Below are 23,427 nucleotides of genomic sequence, written 5' to 3'. Positions count from 1 at the left end.
AGTGGGTATGAACCAATTCAACAAAGGCAGTTGCTGAGAGCCTCATCTCTGCCTCCTAGGAGCAAAGTGGGATGGGTGGGAAAGCAGACCACATGGTAGCCAACAGTACTGTGGGAATTAACGAGTCAATCACAATCGGCACGAATGAGCCCTGGTATTTCCATGGTAACAGTCAAGGAAGGTTGCCTGTTTATTTTACTGTTCTTAATCCCACAAGGGTTTATCTAGAAATCTAGAGCTAGTGCACTGAGCTAGATTTAGTGCCTTGATATGGGGTACACATCACAGCCATGATATCTAGGGACACTCCCAAAGACCACAGGGAAATAAGATGGACCAAAAAGCCTCGGGATCATACAGGTTTGGGAAACACTTCAGGGAAAAGCCCTCACAAGTCTGGACCTCAGTATCTCTATTTCTATATATCAAATCTCTATATATCACACATATAAAAAAATATTTGCAGGGCTCCATTCAGCTCTGACTTTCTAGAGATTTCATGTATTGCTTTGCCTGGAAGCCTGAGGCCTAACAGTAGACCTGATAAACATCTTGAAAATAATTTTTAAGAAAATTAGGGAATGATGACTATGGTTGTCCTGTTCACAGCTATATCCCCAGAATTTAACACGGACCTGGCATACAGTTGCTGCTCAATAAATATATGTTGAATAACTACAAAATGACTAGCTCTTCTCATGCTAATGATGACAAAAGGTAAGCGGGAAGCAGAATGTTTAAACTGGTGGTTTTCTTTTCTTCTTTCCCTTTTTTGGGCCAGGAAATCCCTTCTTCAAATTAAATAAAACCATTACAAAAACAAGAGAATGTGAGGAAGAAGGTATTTGCCACATGGAAAACTAACAGGGATTAATATCTGGAATATATAAAGAACTCCTGTCAATCAGCAAGAAAAATATGAGAAACTACAGGAAAATTGGCAAAGGATAGGAACAGGGCCTGGAGTGTCCAAATGGTACAGAGAGGGAGGGCCTAGGGCAGCCAGAAACCCCTGGGCTGGTCAAGTTGCCTCATCCCTTTACCTTAGTATGCTATACAAATATTACCGTTTTATACAATGTGTTTTCATTTTCTATGTGTACACCAAGATGTAAAGACAATTGGGAAGCATCAGGACAGGCAGTTCATAGAAAGGAAAACCCAAATGGCTAATAAGTTTGTAAACCTCAGGTTTAAACATATCAAATGGAAACGACATGAAGCTACAGTATGATAAACTCAATTAGTCCTAAGGAAGAATTTCTTGATGGTGATGAGTATGAGAAAGTAATATGAATGACTGAGGAAAGCTAGTTCAGCTTCTCTGGAGGCATTTTGAGTACAGAATGTATTTTATAGGTATGGGATGACTGATATTATCTTCCTCAAGAGAGGAGATGAAGCAACTTTAAAAGGCATCTTTAGGGCCAGCCCGGTGGCTCAGGTGGTTAGAGCTCCGTGCTGCTAACTCCGAAGGCTGCCGGTTCGATCCCCATATGGGCCAGTGGGCTCTCAACCACAAGGTTGCCAGTTCAATTCCTCAAGTCCCGCAAGGGATGGTGGGCTCTGCCCCCTGCAACTAAAATTGAACATGGCACCTTGAGCTGAGCTGCCTCCCAGATGGCTCAGTTGTTGGTTGGAGCGCGGGCTCTCAACCACAAGGTTGCCAGTTCAATTCCTCGACTCCCGCAAGGGATGGTGGGCTGTGCCCCCTGCGACTAACAATGGCAACTGGACCTGGAGCTGAGCTGTGCTGTCTACAACTAAGACTGAAAGAACAACAACTTGAAGCTGAACAGAACCCTCCACAACTAAGATTGAAAGGACAACAACTTGACTTGGAGAAAAGTCCTGGAAGTGCACACTGTTCCCCAATAAAGTCCTGTTCCCCTTCCCCAATAAAATCTTAAAAAAAAAAAAAAGGCATCTTTAGCTTTGCTTCCCCTATGTCTCAGTTTCTCTGATTATGAGTTGTAAAGTTACAAGAGGTAGTATCCCCAATCACTGTTCAAGGTAACCTAGAACTAAGCCAAGACTCTTTTATCCCATGGTCTGGGTTTAGAAAGAAGAATGTCATCTTTTGCAGAGACCTCATTTAAAAAGATTTATTCTCTTACTGGCCTCACTGAAGGACTTTGACTTTGTTTCCTACTTCTTTGTTTGTAAAATGTGGGTATTATAACTTAAATGTTTGCAAAGCACTTTCTGCTCCCAGGAGAAGGGGGGTGAAGGAGGGGAAAGGAGCGAGACGGAGAGAGAGGGAAAGAAAGGGAGAGAGAGGGAGAAAGAGAGAGAGCAAGAGAGAAGATAGAGGTGAGAGAGAGAGAGAGAGGTGTGTGTAAGAGAAAGAGAGAAAATTTTCTAATAATGATGTTTTACTATCCTGAATGCAGTATCCCCCATTTCTCCTTCAACAGCACAAGAGTGGGAAGTATTCAGAGATCTCCCTTAACCTACAGAAAGAGATTATGCCAGGTTACATTCATGCCCGAGTAAGACGTGCTTCCATGGGTACCAAAGAGGAAATGACAGGAAATGCAGAAGTTATCTGGATCACTACTACAGCTTTCTCTAGTGACAGCATATCTAGATGGTACAGAATCAAAGAAAGTGAGATGCAGACAGCATTTAAAGAGCAAATCTTCAAATTCACTCATTTTAGAGCTGGGGAACAAGACCCAGAGGTTCCTCAGCTGATCAGTGACTAAAGTGGGACCTGAACCTGGGACTCCCAATTCTGAGTCTGGCTTTCTTTCTGATAAATCATACTTTTCCTCACAGCTTTTGGTTTAGAGGTGACATAACCCTGGGCTAAAAAACTGTTTTCTCGCCCAGATAGACAGTTTTCTTCACTCTTATTTTACTTTAAGTAAACCTTCCTTTGACACCTGTGGTTGCAAGACAGGACAAAAGGGATATTTCCCATTTAAACCCTTAATTTTGGCACCAAGAATAATCAAGAAATACAAAACCATCAGATCGCCAACAAAAGCTTTGCATGGGTTGGCTGGATTGGGCAAGTCCTCAAAGCAGGGACATAGCACGTCTTCCTCTGAAAAAACAAATACTTCCATTGCTGTCCTGACCCTGTGCCCTGTACGAGGCAGAGGCCAAGGTGTTTTGGAATTAGAAACAGAAGACCCTTCTAAGACTAAAGGACTCCCACTGGGCCAGTGCCTGAGAACTCTGGGAAAGTAAGTTTGCCTCTCAGACCTAGAATATGGGAATAATAAACACAACCTATGTCCTGTCTGAAAAATCAAATGCCGTAAGATGTGAATGTACTTTGCTACAGCACTTACATCTCATTCTGACTTTCAACAATATTCATTGACCATCCACCATATGATAGGCACTGTGCTAAGTGTTGAGGATACATTAGTATATCAACAGGTAAGTACTCTCACCCCTTATGGAATTTAAATTTTAGTTGGGGAGATGGACAATAAATAAAACATGTAAGCAAAATAAACAATATGTCAGATAGCAATATGTGCAACAAAGAAACAAAGTGGGAAAGAAGACATAATGCAGTTACAATTTTAAATAGAATGGTCACTGAAGGTCTCAAGGAGAAGGTAATAAATTTGAGTAAAGACTTAAAGGAGATGAGGAACAGAGCTATGGAGACATCTGGGGGTGGGGCGCTTTAGGCAGAAGGAAAAGCCAGTACAAAAGCTGTTGCGGGGGAGCATGCCAGGCATTTTCAAGGAACAGCAAGAGGCCAGTGTGGCTGGAAGAGAGAACATATAGAAAAGGAGCAGGAGATGAAGTCAGAGAGGTAAGGAAGGGTTGATCACACAGGGATGTATAAGTAATAATCAGAACTTTGACTTTTATTCAGGAAGAAATAGTGAGCCATTTGAGGGTTTTGAACAGAGGAGTGATATGACATGACTTACAGTCTTGACAGCATCCCTCAGTTGCCTGGTATAGAACAGACTGTACTTGTATTACAAACCCTAAGATAAGACAGCTATCATTTTACACTAGTGCTCCTCAAACATTAACATGTATTGGAAACCAAATGGGAACCTTGTTAAAATGCAGATTAGGACTGAGTAGGTCTGGAGTGGAGTTAAATATTCTGCATTTCTAACAAGCTCCCAGGTGATTCAGACACTGCTGATCTATATAAAATACTTTGAGGGTAGGAGCTATTCCCAGGGCCAGCAAGCAGTAGAACTCCGCTAAACCTTTGCTGAATAAATGACATATCAGTTGTTTAATGCCCAATGCCACATAGCACATTCCAGAGGTTAATTTACAAAACATGTATCTCCATTTGTGTGAATGTAGGAGGAAGAGACAAAGATAAAAGAGAGACAGGGATGGATGGGTGAATAGGTAAAAGAGTAGAGGAAGGAAACAAAAACTACTTTTTCCCAAATATTTACAATACTATGTTTACTTAATTTTGTCAATAAACTTAAGAGGTTGGTAGAATGAAGGCCACTGGACAAATCAGAAAATTGAAGGTCAGAGGAGTTAAGGGTTCAAGGCCACAGAGTTAATTAGTGACTAAGTTACAATGTGAAAGCCAGCACTCCACGCCCCCAGAGTTCTTTCCACCCTACCATACTGCCTCATGGAGAGGGGAAGATAACTGTTAACCTTACTGGGAGAAGTGAGAAAATTAACTGAGGTAAAGAAAATTAAGGCCCACGGTCCTTGACCTTGATCTTTCTAGAGCTGCACTATCCACTGTGGTTGCCCTTAGTCACATGTGGCTATTTTAATTAAAATTAAGTTACATTTAAAATTCCATTTCTCACAGAAACTCATAGACTCAGACAATAGTTTAGTGGTTGCCAGAGGGTAAGGGGGGTGAGGGGTGGGGGGTGGGAGATGAGGGTAAGGGGGATCGAATATATGGTGATGGAAGGAGAACTGACTCTGGGTGGTGAACACACAATGGGATTTATAGATGATGTAATACAGAATTGTACATCTGAAATCTATGTAATTTTACTAACAATTGTCACCCCAATAAATTTAAAAAAAAATTCCATTTCTCAATTATGCTAGCCACATCTCAAGTGCTCAATAGTCACAGACAGCTGGCTAGTGGCTCCTGTACCGAAGAGTGAAGATATAGAACATTTTCATCACTGCAGGAAGTTCTATTGGGTAGCACTGCTGTAAAGAAACAAGAAGTTTGAAAAATGTTAGAGCTGTACTATTAACTACAAACTGGGCTTGGCCCCAGTCAGCAGGGTTAGGGTACAGAAAGTAGGACCTAATCCCTCATATGGAAGGAAGGGGATAAAAATATTCAAAGTAGAATATTCCCGGGGTCAAGCAGAAAGCTATGGTGTGTGCGTGTGTGTGCGTGTGCGTGTGTGTCAGAGAGAGAGAGAGAGAGAGAGAGAGAGAGAGAGAGAGAGAGAGAGAGATTCTTTTAAAACATTCTTTACTCCATTTCACATTGGTTTTCCCATACTGTTTAGTAAAATGTCCTTTGAAAATGTCAACTTGTCTCTGCTGAGCTCAAGGGAGTGTGAGGAAAAGGGCTCTCATCCTCACTCAGGTCAGAGAGATAAAAGGGATGGAGTTAGGGAATGTGGAGCCACCGCTCCCGGAAGGCGATTGTGGGGCAAAGTGGCATAGTGAAGGAGCCACCTAGCTTTCATCTCTTACAGGTTCCTCTCCCTAAGCTCTGTTCTGCTCCAACCCCAAAACCAGTGTTCTCCAAGTGAGGGAGGAAGACCAGCAGCATAAATATCACCAGGGATGCTTGTTAAACATGGAGATGCTCAGACTGAGAAGTCACAGCTTTGGGAAGGTGGAAGAGGGCTGGGATCTTCATATTTAACAAGCTCCCCCAGGGACTCTGGTGCACAGTCAAGTTTGTGAACCACTGGCTTGGACGAAGGTGTTTTGTTTTAATGAATGAGGTCAGGCCCTTCCATGGGGTGGGAACAACTAAATTAGAATCCAAGAGAATAGGAGTAGAGATTCAGGAGAGGGATGGAGGGACAGGGAGAGGGGAGGGAAAGTGGGGCGAAGGAGAGGGAAGATGAGAAGGAGAGAGAAAGAGAATATGAATATTAAAGTTAGACAGACAGACAGATAGAGAAATGGGAGAGTAACAGACAGGGAGAGAAACTTAAGAAGCCTCAAGATAGCAGTTTTGCTCACTGACAAAATCTAGGAGGCCAGTCAAGCTGCTCTTTCCTACATCTTGAGGAAAGATGATAGGGCCCAGGGGAGTTGTTGATTCTTCATGGAAGTGCCCTCTCCTCCACCACCCTAAGTGCCCCCACATGTACTATCATAACTGGGCCTACCTCACAAATATCCTTGAGGTGCTTGATGTAATGGCGCTCAGTGCTCATGATTTCATTGATGACATTGGCCCGCATCTGGTCCCGGTTCTGTAGTGGCCGGCCCAGACAGAGGCAGTCTGAATTGGGGTCCAGGTGCCCATTCTGCACATCACTGGGCCCTTCCTCTACCCCATCCTCCTGGTTCACCCAGAGCTGTGGAAGAAGGTAGAAAAAGAATGGATTAGCTTCCTTCTTTGAGAAGTTTCCAGCTAAGTAGAAAAAGGATAATTTAAATTATTTAGGTATTCAGAAAGCCTTCAACCAGAGTCCCCTGTAAACTGAATGCCAGGCTAGCTCTAGGGAGACTTGCTGACCCTAGGCCTGAGTCTAATTCTCTCTAGGCCTCTGTGTAGAACGGGGGATGGGGAAGGGTAGGACTATATCATCTCTAAGAGAGTTCTTAGTAAGATGGTTTCAGAGGAGAGAGGTATTATGGCAAACAGAACTCATTCATTCTGGGACATATCTAGGCAGCACAGCTGGGTCAAGAAAAATAAGGATTAAGCTATACATCTTAGGTGCCACCGATGGATTATTGTCAAACTCAATGCCTATGAGCATGGGGACCAAAAATGGATACTGGAGTGAGCTTTGGTGTTGATTTCCATCAAAGGATATGCAAATAAATCATTAAAATTTAACTGTGAAATTCCTTAGACATGCAAATTCTCTACTTCCTCAAAGTTGGAGTGGAGATGTCAGGATGTCCCAGTACCACATAATAGCAACAGCTGTTGATTGAACACTTACTATACACCAGCCACTATGCAAAAAAAACCTTTTTTTTACTTTATTTTTCAATTACCATTGACATACAATATTACATTAGTTTCAGGTGTACAAAACAACATAGTGATTAGACATTTATATTCCTCACAAAGTGATAACCCCAGTAAGTTGATTACCCATCTGACATGGTACAATATTATTGACTATATTCCCTATGCTGTACTTTACATCCCAATATTATTGACAATATTCCCTATGCTGTACTTTATATCCCCGTGACTATTGTTTTCTATTATAGCTGACAGTCAATATTATTTTATATTAATTTCAGGTGTGCATCATAGTGGTTAGACATTTGTATAATTTATGAAGTGATCTACCTGGTGAGTCTAGAACCCACCTGACACTACACATAGTTTTTACAATATTATTGACTATATTCTCTACATTGTACTAAGAATTTTCAATGAACTTTATGATTTAGTCCTGCTAGACAGATACCATTACTACCACCATCTCATGGAAGAGGAGACTGAGGCTCAAAAATGTTCAGGAATTTGTTCCAAGTCAAGTTAGGAAGCAGAGGAGCTGGGATAGGAGCTAGGCAGTCTGATTCTAGAGCCTGGGCTCTCAACCACTATGCTAGCACCTTTTGCCTCTGGCTCTAAGGGAGATATGTAAGGAGTAGAGTAGGGCTTGGGACAAGGTAAACTGAAAATTATTACATTCATCAGAATTGGATACAGTTGGTAGAGTTTGAGACTATCCATTTCAAATTATGAAGGCAAAGGGATTCAGAAGAAAACCTCAGTTGGGGACGCTGGGTAAGAAGTATCTTGATCTGTGACGACTTAACTTAAATCGGGGAGATGGCTAATTTCACCCTAGTCCTATGAAAGAGGAAAAACGGAGGGCGAGGAGGTGGAGAGGAGGTCAGGGAGAAAAGGAAGGGTGGGACCCTGAGAAGAGTGGCAAGATCTGCCAGAGGAATTAGACAAAGAGCTTGCCAGTTGTCTCAACAGCTTTATTCAACAATCCATCTTTCTCCTCCATATTTCCAGCTTTTTTCCACATCCCTGCCTCAAGAAGGTAAGATCAAGCAATTTAGATATGTATCTCTATTTCTGAAACCAGAAAAGCTGGTTGGTAGGCGGGCTTAGTGGAACAGAGGCTTTGGGATGAAGTTAGACAGACTGCAGTTACTTCCCAACTCTGTGTATTCTCCCGTCTCCCTTTGCCTCACAGAGGGTGGGAGCATGGTTATCACCCAGTGAACCTAGATATGTCACTAGCATATATTCTGTTTATTTGCCACAAGCCTAAGCAAGTAGGGCTCGTTCCATTTTAATGCATTTTTCACACACAGCCAAATGTGCAAAAATGCATCTCCATCCCAAACCTATCACCCTCTGCAAATGATCTATTGTAAATTTATTTCCAGCTTTCAAAGGTCAGCTTTGTGTCTTCTATATGCTAATAGCTGCCCTTTAATACAATCAATAGGCAATGATGAGGGGTGATTACTCAAGGAACAGATCTGTTCAAAAAGGTGATTCTAAGGCATTGAGACAAACATCTCATATACATGATGTTGTCTATTTGTAGCATAAAAACCTCATCCTCTAATCATCTGTTCGCTTTTCTCAGCTTCTCACAAAGCAATCTAATCCCCACTATGAAAAGGGTACAATCAGCAGGCCTTTACAAGATAAGAACCATTTCTTTTCTTCTCAGGAGTTTAAGACTGTCAAGTCAAAATAAAATGTTGGCTTTCAGGTGCCTGAAATGAGATGACTCTTTGAACAGAACCAGTGGGAAGAAACACAGAATATTGGCAGGGTGTGGGGATAGATGAAAAGCCAGGTCAAGACGGAACCAAATTTAGGTTTAAGCCATAAGCCATACTTCAAATAACAATAAAAGGGCAGGAAGGCAACTGCAACTCAGTGGATGCAGACTTCTTACACAGAATTTGGTGGGGAAGCCCTTTCTGGCTAGAACTAAAGTTCTGGATGGCAGGACCCTTCAAAAGGAGCTTCTGAGAAGACAACACCTTAGTCTAACTACACTGCAATGACCCCATAAACCCACCACTTGTGTTAAGATGCTACCTTAATCCAAAAGAATGACTAGTAGATTCATTCATTCATTAAATCTATGTTAAATGCTTACTAGGTACCAGATACTGGAGATACAGCATCAACAAAACAGACAAAAATCTCTACCCATTGTGGAGTTCACATTCGAGAAAAGATGTTTCTTAGCCTAGAAAAAGGTGTCCTGTAAGACCCAATTATTGTACCCCCAGAGCTAGGGTCCCATAAAATGTCCCATGGCCCTGAGGCTATGACGTTCTGGTATAAACTTTAAGTCCCCTGCTCTTGCGAGCTTCTATGATCTGTGCAGATGAAGGCCCTGTCGGCTTACATGCCAAAGTGCATTGAAACAGGTCAGCCCATGAGCTCATCTTCCCTGGGTGCAATGTTAGCCCAGAGTACCATATCAACTTCCTCATCAACAACCTGTGTAGGCTAATGCATACCAATTCCTAAGTGTTTTACATTGACACTGCAATTAGCGCACAAGGGCTCCTGGGTAAAGAAAGAAAACAGACAATGCCCAGAGCCTGGCAAGTTGGAAGGCTTCCCTGGAAACCCTCTCAAAGTACTTGAACATTATTTTCTTCAGCTTTCACTAAACTCTAAGTAAGGTTGGGTTAATGCAATTCAATTTAGCAAATACTTATTTTGGACCTATTCTGTGCCTAACCACTAACTTTGAGAAACATGGGGTAAGCAAGACAACTGACTACTCCCGCCTACCTCAGTTCCAGAGAATGCTTTCCAAATCAGAGAAGATTTCAGGTCCTCACCTCTTCCTTTGCCATTCCTACTATCCTTGGGTAATTTTCCAGGATGACCTCCCAGCTTTAATTTCTCTCACATACCAATTTCCTTTTTTTTTTTTTTTTTTTTTTTTTTTTAATTAAATTTATTGGGGTGACAATTGTTAGTAAAATTACATAGATTTCAGGTGTACAATTCTGTATTACATCATCTATAAATCCCATTGTATGTTCATCACCCAGAGTCAGTTCTTCCATCACCATATATTCGATCCCCCTTACCCTCACCTCCCCCCCCACCCCACCCCACCCCCCTTACCAATTTCCTTAACTATCAATTTGATTGGCTACTTTCAAACTCCCAAATCCTCAATAGCTTCCCATTGCCGAATCCAAATCTCTTATCCTGGAATCCAAACATTACCATAATCTGGTTTCAATCTGCAGTTCTTTCTTACGTTGTACTATACACTTTAGGAATAATGGGCTCCTTCCAAAATACCACCTGTCCTTAAATACTCCAAAATGTGATCTTTAATCCCATATTTAAACATGGAAATAATATAGAGACTTTCAACCACATAACAACAATGAACCACTATCTGAACTTCCTCATGAACAAACTGAGGCCTATAAAGGAGAAATGACTACCAGAGAGTTAGCAACGTAACCAGGTCCAAATTTTGATATGCCTTTTATTTTGTATGTATCTTCCATTTTCTTCTTTCTGCTTTTTCATTTATACACTTGATACGTGAATACATTTGCTTTGTAGAAAGTTAAAATATAAAGAAGGTAAAAACTCCACATATAAGTGAGATCACATGGCATTGGTCTTTCTCAGTCGGTCTTATTTCACTCAGCATAATAACCTCTCTAGGTCCATTCATGTTGTTGCAAATGGTAAGACTTCATTACTTTTTTATGGCTGAGTAATATTCCATAGTGTGTCATACTGTGGAAAAATTGGAACCCTCATACACTGCTGGTAGAAACGTAAAATGGTGAAGCCACGGTGGAAAACATTTTGGCAGTTCTTCACAAGTTAAACATATAGTTACCATACAACCCAGCAATTCCACTCCTAGGTATATGTTAAGAGAACTGAAAACATACTTCATATAAAAACATGTATACAAATGTTTATAGCAGCATTATTCATAATAGTGAAAAAGTGAAAACAATCTAAATATTATTCAACTTATAAGCGGGTAAACTGAAATGTGGTGTGTGTGCAGGTGTGTATGCATATAAAATAGAATCCATAGCAAAACAAATAAACTAAATACAAATCCATGTTATAATATGGATGAACCTCAACAACAGTACACTAACTAGGCCAGACACACCAAACACCACACATATTACATACTGTTTATCTGAAATATCCAAAATAGACAAATTCATAGAGACACAAAGAATTTAGCGGTCGTCAGAGGCAAGGGGGGAATGGGAAATGACTGCTGATGCATGCAGGGTTATTTTGGGGAAGTGATGAAAATGTCCTACAGTAGACCTCGGAGCAAAGACTGAAGGAAGAAGGCTGAAAACGGTGGTATAAGCCCTCACTGCCGCAGAGAAAGGAAGCCTTAGGCACTGAGACTAGCTGCACCCAACCTACCCTCCCAGACCTCGCCCCACCCCCACCTGCCCAATGCTAGAAGCAGAACAGTAGCAGTGTCAGATCAAAAGAACACAATATTTGCTGTTCTGAGAACTGTGGTCCTCAGACACACATTTGCAGCCCAACTAGTTCTGGCAGAGGGGTGGCAGCTGTGGAAGCAGGACAAGCTGTGGTGGTGGGGGCCAACATTGCTCTGGGCCACCTCTCTCAACTCACCCAGCCCCTGTATCCACCTATCTGGGTGGATCCCTGCAGGAATAAACACAACTGCTGAAAAACACGGGCTCTGAATATGGTGTGGAAGAGCTTTGGAACTTCAAAAGCTCTCCACATACCCACAAGGACACTGTGCCCTGTGACCCAGGTGAACTGTTAACAGAAGAGAAGCCTGTCTCCCAGGGAATCCCCCCATCGTGTGAGAAGCTGGAATAGTGCAGAGAAAACACAGCACTACAGTGTGAGAGAGAAAAAAAACCTGCAGTCGTAGAGAAAAAACATTCTACCAACAAGTACTGGAAAACAAAAGAAAGACCTCTTCCTGTAAACCTGTTGCAGAAGTCACTCCGGTAGATGTCAAGGAAGGAAACAATAAATCAGTAATTGCCATGAATAAAAAAGGCAACAAGACAGCTCAGAAAGAAAGTGAAAAGTCTCCAGAAAAGGTACTAAAAGAAATGGAAATATGTGATTTAAATGTCAGAGAATTCAAGATGGCAGTTCTTAAAAAACTCAACGAGATGCAAGAAAACACAGAAAGGCAGTTCAATGAACTCAGAAACACAATCAAAGAACAACATGAACATATTACGAAAGAGATTGAAATTTTAAAAAAGAACCAAATAGAATTTCTGGAGATTAAGAACTCAATAGAAGAAATTAAGAACTAAATAACCAGTTTAGGTAGTAGAGTTGACCAGATGGGGGAAAGAATCAGTGACATCGAACATAGAAACCTGGATGACACAGATGGAAGAAGAAAGAGACTTGAGACTTCAAAGAAATGAAAGAACACTACAAGAACTTTCTGACTCCATCAGAAAGAGCAATATAAGAATAATGGGCATACCAGAAGGAGAAGAAAGAGAGAAGGGAACAGAGAATATATTCAAACAAATTGTCGATGAGAACTTCCCAAACTTGTGGACAGAACTGGATCCTCGAATCCAAGAAGCAAATAGAACACCTAATTACCTCAATCCCAACAGGCCTTCTCCAAGGCACATTGTATTGAAGCTGTCTAAAATCAACGACAAAGAAAGAATCCTCAAGGCAGCCAGGGAAAAGAAGACGGTAACCTACAAAGGAAAGCCCATTAGATTGTCATCAGATTTTTCAGCAGAAACTCTACAAGCCAGGAGGGAGTGGAAACAAATATTCAAACTATTGAAAGAGAGAAATCATGAGCCAAGAATAATATATCCAGCAAAGATATCCTTTAGATGTGCAGGAGGAATAAAGACCTTTCCAGACATACAGAAGCTGAGGGAATTTTCTAATACACGACCTGCACTACAAGAAATACTAAAGGAGGCTATTCGACCACCATCAACAGGGACAATTTGTGGCAACCAAAGCATAAAAGGGGGAGAGTAAAGGCCTGAACCAGAATATGGGAATAGAGAAAGTAAGCGTGCTGAAGAAAATGGAATACTCTAAATATCAAACTTTCTTTTACATAAACTTAAGGGTAACCACTCAAAAAAAAAATAAAAAAATCCAGAACTGAAATATATACTGTAACAAAAGAAGAAACAGAGGGAACATCATAGAATACCACCACACAGAAATAATAGACAACAACAAAAGGCAAAGAAACAATGGAGACACAGCCTTACCAGAAAACTAAAGATAGAATGACAGGAAATCCTCACATATCAATAATCACCCTAAATGTAAATGGACTGAACTCACCAATAAAAAGGCACAGAGTAGCAGATTGGATCAAAAACTAAACCCAACCATATGCTGTCTCCAAGAGACACATCTCAGCTACAAGGACAAGCATAGACTCAAAGTGAAAGGGTGGAAATTGACACTCCAAGCAAATGGTACCCAGAGAAAATCAGGTGTAGCCATAATGATATCAGATGAAACAGACTTCAGGTGAAAAAGATAACAAGAGACAAAGATGGACATTTCATAATGGTAAAGGGACTATACAACAAGAAGACATAACAGTCATCAATATTTATGCCCCCAATCAGGGAGCACCGAAATATACCAAGCAACTACTAACAGAACTAAAGGGAGAAATTGATCAAACACAATTATACTAAGGGACTTAAATACATCATTGACAGCTGTGGATGGATCATCCAAACAGAAACTAGATAACGAAATAGCAGCCCCAAATGACACATTAGATGAAATGGACAAAATTGACATATATAGAGCACTTCACCCTAAAACATCATACTATATATTATTTTCTAGTGTACATGGAACATTCTCAAGGATAGACCATATACTGGGACATAAAATCAGCCTCAGCAAATTTAAGAAGATTGAAATCATACCAAGCATATACTCTGATCACAAGGCTTTGAAATTGGATATCAACTGCAGAAAGAAAGCAGGAAAAAACACAAATACATGGAGCTTAAAGAACATACTTTTAAAGAATGACTGGGTCAAAGAAGAAATTAGAGGAGAGAGCAAAAGGTACATAGAAACAAATCACAATGAAAATATATCCTACCAAAATGTTTGGGATGCAGCAAAAGCAGTTTTAAGAGGGAAATTTATATCATTACTGGCCTATCTTAAGAAACAAGAGAAATTCCAAATAAATATTCTCACGTGACACCTTAAAGAACTAGAAAAAGAAGAACAAATGAAACCCAAGGTCAGCAGAAGAAAGAAAATAACAAAAATCAGAGCAGAACAAAATGATATAGAGAACAAAAAGACAATAGAAAAAATTGATGTGCAAAGAGCTGGTTCTTTGAAAAGATTAACAAAATTGACAAACCCTTGGCTAGACTCACTAAGATAAAAAGAGAGAAGACACTAATTAACAAAATCAGAAATGAAAACGGGGAAGTTATCACGGACACCACAGAAATACAAAGGATCATCCAAGAATACTATGAAGGACTATATGCCACCAAATTCAATAACCTAGAAGAAATGGACAAGTTCTTAGAAACATATAGCCTTCCAAGGCTGAACCATGAAGAACTGGAAAATCTAAACAGACCGATCACCAGTAACGAAATTGAATCAGTCATCCAAAACCTTCCCAAAAGCAAAAGTCCGGGACCAGATGGCTTCACTAGTGAATTCTACCAAACCTTCAAAGAGGATCTAATACCAATCCTTCTCAAACTCTTCTAAAAAAATTGAAGAAGAGACAGTACTCCGTAACTCATTTTATGAGGCCAACATTACCCTGATACCAAAACCTGGTAAGGACAACACAAAAAAGAAAACTACAGACCAATATCTCTGATGAATACAGATGCAAAAATCCTAAACAAAATTCTAGCAAATCGAATACAACAATGCATTAAAAGATTATTCATCACGACCAAGTGGGGTTCATCCCTGGGGCACAAGGATGGTTCAACATTCGCAAATCCATCAATGTGATACATCACATAAAGAAACTAAAGGACAAAAATCATATGATTGTATCAATTGATGCAGAAAAAGCATTTGACAAGATACAACATCCATTTATGATTAAAACACTTAATAAAATAGGTATAGAAGGAAAATACCTTAACATAATAAAGGCCATATATGACAAGCCCTCAGCTAATCTCATAATTAATGGTGAAAAACTGAAGCCCTTTGCTCTACGTTCAGGAACACGACAGGGCTGTCCCCTATCACCTCTGCTTTTCAACATAGTGTTGGAAGTCCTTGCCAGAGCAATCGGGCAAGAGAAAGAAATAAAAGGCATCCAAATTGGGAATGAAGAAGTTAAATTATCACTCTTTGCAGATGACATGATGCTATATATAGAAAACCCTAAAGACTCCACCAAAAAGCTATTAGAAACAATCAACGAATACAGTAAAGTTGCTGGCTACAAAATCAACACAAAAAGTCCATTGCATTCCTATATACTAACAATGAAATCTCAGAAAAGAAATACAAAAACAATTCCTTTTGCAATTGCAGCAAAAAGAATAAAATACCTAGGAATAAACTTAACCAAGGATGTGAAAGACCTATATGCTGAAAACTATAAGACATTTTTGAAAGAAATTGAAGAAGACACAAAGAAATGGAAAGACATTCCGTGCTCATGGATTGGAAGAATCAACATAGTTAAAATGGCCATATTACCCAAAGCAATATACAGATTTAATGCAATCCCCATCAAAATCCCAATGGCATTTTTAAAGAAATAGAACAAAAAATCATCAGATTTGTTTGGAACCACAAAAGACCCGAATAGCCAAAGCAATCTTAAGAAAAAGAACAATACTGGAGGTATCACACTCCTGACTTTAGCTTGTACTACAGGGCTACAATAATCAAAACAGCATGGTATTGGCAGAAAAACAGACACATAGACCAATGGAATAGAATTGAGAACCCAGAAATAAAACCACATAAATATGGACAGATAATTTTGACAAAGAAGCAAAAACATACAATGGAGAAAAGACAGCCTCTTCAATAAATGGTGCTGGGAGAATTGGATAGCCACATGCAAAAGAATGAAACTGGACTGCTATCTGTCACCATGTACCAAAATTAATTCAAAATGGATCAAAGACTTAAGCATAAGACCTGACACAATAAACTGCATAGAAGAAAACATAGGTACTAAACTTATGGACCTTGGGTTCAAAGAGCATTTTATGAATTTGACTCCAAAGGCAATGGAAGTAAAAGCTAAAATAAACGAATGGGACTATATGAAACTTAAAAGCTTCTGCACAGCAAAAGAAACCATCAACAAAATAAAGAGGCAACCAACTGAATGGGAGAAGATTTTTGCAAACAGTGCCTCCGATAAGGGGCTAATATCCAAAATATACAAGGAACTCATGCAACTCAACAACAAAAAAGCAAACAACCCAATTGAAAAATGGGCAGAGGACCTGAAGAGACATTTCTCCAAAGAGGACATACAAATGGCAAATAGACATATGAAAAAATGCTCAACATCACTAATCATCAGAGAAATGCAAATCAAAACCACAATGAGATATCACCTCACCCCAGTCAGAATGGCTATCATCAACAAGACAAATAGTAACAAGTGTTGGAGAGGCTGTGGAGAAAAGGAACCCTCATACACTGTTGGTGGGAATGCAGACTGGTGCAGCCATTATGGAAGGCAGTGTGGAGGTTCCTCAAAAAATTACGAATAGAATTACCATATGACCCAGCAATCCCTCTCCTGGGTATCTACCCAAAAAATCTGAAAACATTTATCCATAAAGACACGTGTGCTCCAATGTTCATTGCAGCTTTGTTTACGGTGGCCAAGACATGGAAACAACCAAAATGTCCTTCGATAGATGAATGGATAAAGAAGTTGTGGTATATATACACAATGGAATACTATTCAGTGGTAAGAAAAGATGATATAGGAACATTTGTGACAACATGGATGGATCTTGAGAGTATAATGCTAAGCGAAATAAGTCAGACAGAAAAAGCAGAGAACCATATGATTTCACTCATATGTGGTATGTAAACCAAAAACAATAAAAGAACAAGACAATGAAACAAAGACTCATAGACGCAAACAATAGTTTAGTGGTTACCAGAGGGTAAGGGGTGTGGGGGTGGGAGAATAGGGTAAGGGGAATCAAATATATGCTGATGGAAGGAGAACTGACTCTGGGTGGTGAACACACAATGGGATTTATAGATGATGTAATACAGAATTGTACACCTGAAATCTATGTGAGTTTACTAACAATTGTCACCTCAATAAACTTTATAAAAAAAAATTGGACAAGAGGAAGAAAAAAAAAAGAAAATGTCCTGGAGTTAGATAGTGGTGATGGTTGCTGTTTCTGGTATTTTCACCGCAAACATCTTTGCTGTAGTAATCTTTACTGCAAGAATTTTTGTCCCCAAGCATTCTTTCTTTTTTTTTTTTCTTCTTTTTTTATTAAATTTATTGGGGTGACAATTGTTAGTAAAATTACATAGATTTCAGGTGTACAATTGTGTATTACATCACCTATAAATCCCATTGTGTGTTCATCAGCCAGAGTCAGTTCTCCTTCCATCACCATATATTCGATCCCCCTTACCCTCATCTCCCATTTCTGCTGCAAACTAACTGGCAGTAAAGCTGTTATGCGGTAAAAACGATAAAACCACAACAAATAAAAGAGGGGCATTAAAAAGGACACAATGGAACATCATAAATGAATAACAAAATTCAAGACTTTATTTAAAATGTGTGTATATCCATGGTACTACTGCACAAAGAACTGATTTTATTTTTTGTATTGTACCTACACTCTTGCCTGGGTTCTATGGGAAATGTGGGTTCAACTCTGTGCCCTCAAAAAAGGCCCTTGGCCTCTCTTTTTCCTCCCAAGATAATGTGTTTCAAAATAAGAAACCAACTCAGGGCAAATCATTGTCATCTGGAAGAAATGCTAACTATTTTGAGACCACCACTCCACCACCAAGTCTACTCTTCACTGTATAAGCTTTTATGAGGGCTAGCTAAAATTTATAGATAATATAAAAATGGGACTAATTGCAGGAGGTTTATCAATGTTGAAATGAAACCAAACTGAAAACTACCTTACATACATTAAATCTGCCGAAGGTGGTTGGTTCATCAATGGAGAAATGAAACCAACCAAAAATACAAAACTGTCAACCAGTTATGTTACCTTTTTACAAATTTCCTTATGGCCAAGTAGTTATGCAGTGAAATGTCTGTGGCAAAAATGCTGTGGAAGAAATGTCTAAAGCAAAGATGTTTGTGATGAAAGTACCTAGAACCAATGGTTGCACAATGAATATACTAAAAACCACTAAATTGTGCACCTCAAAATAGTGGATTTTTGGAATATGCATTGTATTTCTATAAAAATAAATAAAAAGTTAAAAGAGTCTACTAGTGAAATGAAATTTCCCCTTTGACTACTCCTCATCCTATTTATTTTCCACCTTTCCTGAGGAAACCATGGTTATGTATTTTGTGTACAATTCTTGCTGGTCTTTTTCTATGCATTTATATATTTATATGCATGCTCCAGTGGACTCATTATTGTTCCATATGTTAAACTGATGCTTACTCATCCGTTGGTACACACTCTTCAGTATCTTCAGTAGCCCCTCTCCACAAATGGATTAGTACTTCTTAAAGGAGAGGTGCCATAACATACATTCAGTAGCTCTCTCAGGTCCATGCGTGATGCCCTAGCACATGTGAATAGTTCAATAAAAGCTTGAGCAGTGTAAAAGAAAGCCAGCCTACCCATGGTTCCAGCAGTGTGATGTTTCTGAGAATAGGTAAGCAGTACTGTGTAAATGTCACTTCTGCCACATCTAGACAGTTATAGAGAAATGAAAAGTGAGGTAATCTCTGAAAGTGAAGGGTTGCTGTCAGTCACATTAAATAACAGAATCTCAGCCTTGTCAAATCAACGTTCTAAAGAAAATGGAAAGTAAGACAGTCCACATCACCCCTGCCTGCTAATCAATACATGAACTCCCTTGATTACATCAGCTACAAGCAACAACCCAGCCCATCTGCTTGTACACAATCAGTGACGAAGAAAGCATGAAAAAAAAAAAAAAAGAAAAAAAAAAGAAATCACTATCTCCCAAGGCAGCCCTTTCCTTTTTCATGTAACTAATCATGAGCACAGCCCTCTGGTTTGCCTGTTTTATGAATGCACAAACCAAAATACTGCAAATGGACAAAACACAGACAAGGGAGTGGTACTGGAGGAAATGAACTCTCATATAACAAAGGAAAAAAAAAAGCCCTTCTCTGCCACTATAGTTAAGCAACGGCAAAGTGTAGCTGCAAAGGTAGATGTGAGGAACTAAACGGAACCTGGTTTGCTGCAGACACAGCTCCCACCTCTTCCACACACACCCCACCTCTGTTTTGGAGCTTCAGTCCCAGTTTCCAGAAGAATCAGGTACGCTTAGAGATCCCAGAGTATGCATACAAGAAGCATTTAGCATTCCTACCTGGCACAAAACCAATCAGCATGGCATGTACAGTCAGGCACAGAAACCATTCCTTTGCCACTCAAGGGAAAGAGATTTAATAACTGTCACTAATTACATGAAAGATCATTATAAGAAGGCTGCTAACAAATTCTTTTTCAGCATAGACATAATGAATAATGAGTTTCAACCAGAGCAATGAAGATTAGGCCAAAATTAGGAGAGACAATCTCTGACAGTGTTGAAGGGTACAGACTTGGGAACCTGGGTACAAATCCTGGCTCTACAACTGCCTTGCTGAGCAATGTAGAATAAGTTACTTAACTTCTCTGATCCTCCATTTCCTCATCTATAAAATACAGAAAATAATATAAATCTACCTCATGAGTCTATTGTAAAGATTAAATAAAGTAAAACCCTTGTAACAATTCCTCACAGAGTCAAGTATCAGCTGTGATTATATCCTCTACGTTGGCACCATCTGCCCTGACCCTAGAATCATGAGACAACTTGGCATCTGAGAAAAACTGTTCTGTCTACCCAGGAAAAGGATTTCAGAGGTACTTTTATAATTGTCTCCATAATTTCCATAAATCTCTCACATTCCAAATGCCACTTGAGAGCCAGACTCTAAACAGCCCCCACCAAAGAGAGACTTAGTTGGTGCTAGAGATGTTGATGCCCTTTGCCTATGACAAGGCTTCCTAAAGTGAGAACTTAAGCCAGAGTGGGGGTGGAGTGGGGTACAGGGAAACCTTCCATAGATGACATAGTTTCCTTCCCAGTCAAGAAAACTAGGTGCCTTTGGCAAAGTTGGCAGGCATCAAATCAATATATAAAAGTCAACTGCATTTCTATAAATTAGCAAATATCATCGAGGAAAAAAAGATGATTTTTACAAAGATATCACTTAAAATCATAATACCATATATAATTCCTAAAAGTAAATATAAGAAAATATACATAAGCCCTATATGAAGACAATGATTAGGCATTTTTTAAAGCTATTACAACTGAAATAGAGTAAAAACATATTTTTTGGTAGTCTTAATATTGTAAAAATGTCTATTCTCCTTAACTTGATCCAGTAACTAAATGTATCCAAACCACAATCTCAACAGGGGTTTTGGAACGCTTAATAAGCTCAGTATAAAATGTATACAAATAAAGGAACACAGATAGACAAGACATACCCAAAGAAAAAAATCAAAGTGGGGTGACTTAAAATATATAAAATTTTAGTAATGAAGATAAGCCAATGGAACCAACTAGAAAGTACCACTCAAATATATATGAGAACATGATTCAGGAAATATCTAGCATTGCAAATTACTGAGAAAATAAAGGTGTGTTCAAATAAATGGACGAAAATAAAATCAGATCACTTTGTCACACCACATATAATAAATTCCCAAGGTACTGAATACTTATAATTAAAAGCAGACCTATAAAAACTTTTAGAAAACAATTTAGAGTAATGACTTTATGGCCTCAAGTAGAGAAGACTTCTTAAACAAGAAAGAAATTAATAAGTTTGACTACTTTAAATAAGAACCTCTCTCCAAAAAGGACATTATAAATACAATGAAAAGATAAGCCATATATTGGGAGAAGACGTTTGTACAAATGATTAGTCTCCAAACTGTGTGAAGAAGGTCTTTAAAAACAATGAAAGACCAACAACCCATTAGGAAAAAAAAATGGGAAAAACTTGAGACATATTTCGTTGATGAGGAATTATAAATGGCTCACAAACATATGAAAATATGCCAAATCTGTTTACAAACATAATAAATGTAAAGTAACACCACAATGAGATAATATTTTACAGCCACCAGGTAGGCAAGTATTAAAATTTTGACAATAAAAGTGTTCAAGATGTGGGGGACAAAAAGAAATCTAGATGCCTCTGGCAGAAAGCTTATATAAAGAAATAATGGCTGAAAACTTCCCAAATGTGGGGAAATATATGGACATTCAGGGACACGAATCTCAAAGGACCCCAATCAGGTTCAACCCAAAGAAAATTTCACGGAGATACATTATAGTAAAAATATCAAAGGATTAAGAAGTATAAATTGGTAACTACCAAATTGTCACAGGAATGTAAAGTACAGCATAGGGAACGTAATCAATAATATTGTAATAACTATGTATGGTGCCAGGTGGGTACTAGTCTGATCGGGGGGTTCATTTCATAAATTATGTAAATGTCTAACCACTATGCCGTACAACTAAAACTAATATAAAATAATATTGAATTCCAATTGTAATTGAAAAATAAAAATAAAAACCTTAAAAGAAAATTTTAAGTGAAAAAAAAAATCAAAGACAAAGAATCTTGAAAGCAGTAAGGGAAATGAAGCTTGTCACATACAAGGTAACTTCCATAAGCCTATCAGTGGTTTTCTCAGCAGAAACCTTGTAGACCAGGAAAGTGCAATGACATATTCAAATTACTGAAAAAAATACTGCCCAGCAAGAATATTTTATCTGGAAAAGCTATCAAATACAACTGAAGTAGGGATAAAGACATTTCCAGACAAACAAAAGCTGAAGGAATTCATCAACACTAGACCTGTCTTATGAGAAATGCTAAAGGGGGTTACTCAAGCCGAAAAGAAAGGATGCTTGCCAGTAACATGCAATCATATGAAAGTATAAAACTGACTGGTAAAGATAAATGTACAGTCAAATTAAGAATACTCTAATACTGTAATATAGTATGTAAATCATGTAACTCTAGTACAAAGGCTAAACAACAAAATAATTATAAATTCTAGCTACAATATTTCATTAATGGATACACAATATAAAACGATGTAAAAAAGATGAAAAACAACATCAAAAACACAAAACCTGTTTGTGGGGGGGGGGAGGCTGTAAAATTGTTGAGCCTTTGTATGTGGATAAACTTAAGTTGTTATTAGCTTAAAAGAGACTGTTATAACTATAAGATGTTTGGGGTAAGCCTCATGGCAACCACAAAGCAAAAACCTATAGTAGATACATGGAAGATAAAAAGAAAGGAATCAAAACATACTACTATAGAAAATCATCAAATCATAAAGGAAGAAAGCAAGAAAGGAAGAAAGGTATAAAACATCTATAAAACACCCAGAAAACAATTAACAAAATGGCAATATAATAAGTACTTACCTATCAATAATTACTTAAATGGAAACAGACTAAAATCTCCAATCAAAAGACAGAGAGTAGCTGAGCGGATAAAATACAAGACTCAGCTATACACTGCCTACAAGAGATTCACTTCTGCTTTAAGGATACACATAGGGTGAAAGTGAAGATATGAAAAAAGCTATCCCATGCACATGGAAACAAAATTGAGCAGGGGTAGCTATACCTATATTGCACAAAATTGATTTTAAGTCCAAAACTGTAATAAGAGACAAAGAGGTCATTATATAATCATAAAGGGGTCAGTTGGTCAAGAGAAATAACAATAGTAAATATATGTGCACCCAACATCAGAGATCCTAAATACATGAAGAAAACATTAACAGATCTAGAGGGAAAAAAAATCATTAATAGTAGGGGACTTCAATATCCTGCTTTCAACAATTTATAGATCATACAGACAGGAAATCAGTGAGGGAATATTGGACCATAATTATACTTTAGGTCAAATATATCTAACAGACATATACAGAACATTCCATCCACCAGCAGCCGAATACACATTCTTCTCAAGTGTTCATAGAACATTACCTAGGATAGACCATATGTTAGGCCACAAAACAAGCCTTAACCAATTTAAG

The 23,427-nt window shown here is 38.8% G+C and overlaps 1 protein-coding gene across 5 annotated transcripts in view; it reads right to left on the bottom strand.

Annotated features, from left to right (window-relative positions):
- The window catches only part of ARHGEF9 (Cdc42 guanine nucleotide exchange factor 9), a 185,155-nt gene that overhangs the window by 63,797 nt on the left and 97,931 nt on the right, over positions 1-23,427 (bottom strand). For all 5 annotated transcript variants that reach the window (XM_019715751.2, XM_019715753.2, XM_074323195.1 and 2 more), the window contains exon 3: positions 6,291-6,482. In XM_019715751.2, coding sequence (XP_019571310.1) covers positions 6,291-6,482 — 192 coding nt within the window. The remainder of the gene's footprint in view (positions 1-6,290; positions 6,483-23,427) is intronic.

The sequence above is a fragment of the Rhinolophus sinicus genome, chromosome X, assembly GCF_036562045.2.
Source record: "Rhinolophus sinicus isolate RSC01 chromosome X, ASM3656204v1, whole genome shotgun sequence".
Classification (NCBI taxonomy): Eukaryota; Metazoa; Chordata; class Mammalia; order Chiroptera; family Rhinolophidae; genus Rhinolophus; species Rhinolophus sinicus.
The sequence above is the reverse complement of the archived record's forward strand: the minus strand, read 5'-3'. Positions and strand labels throughout refer to the sequence as shown.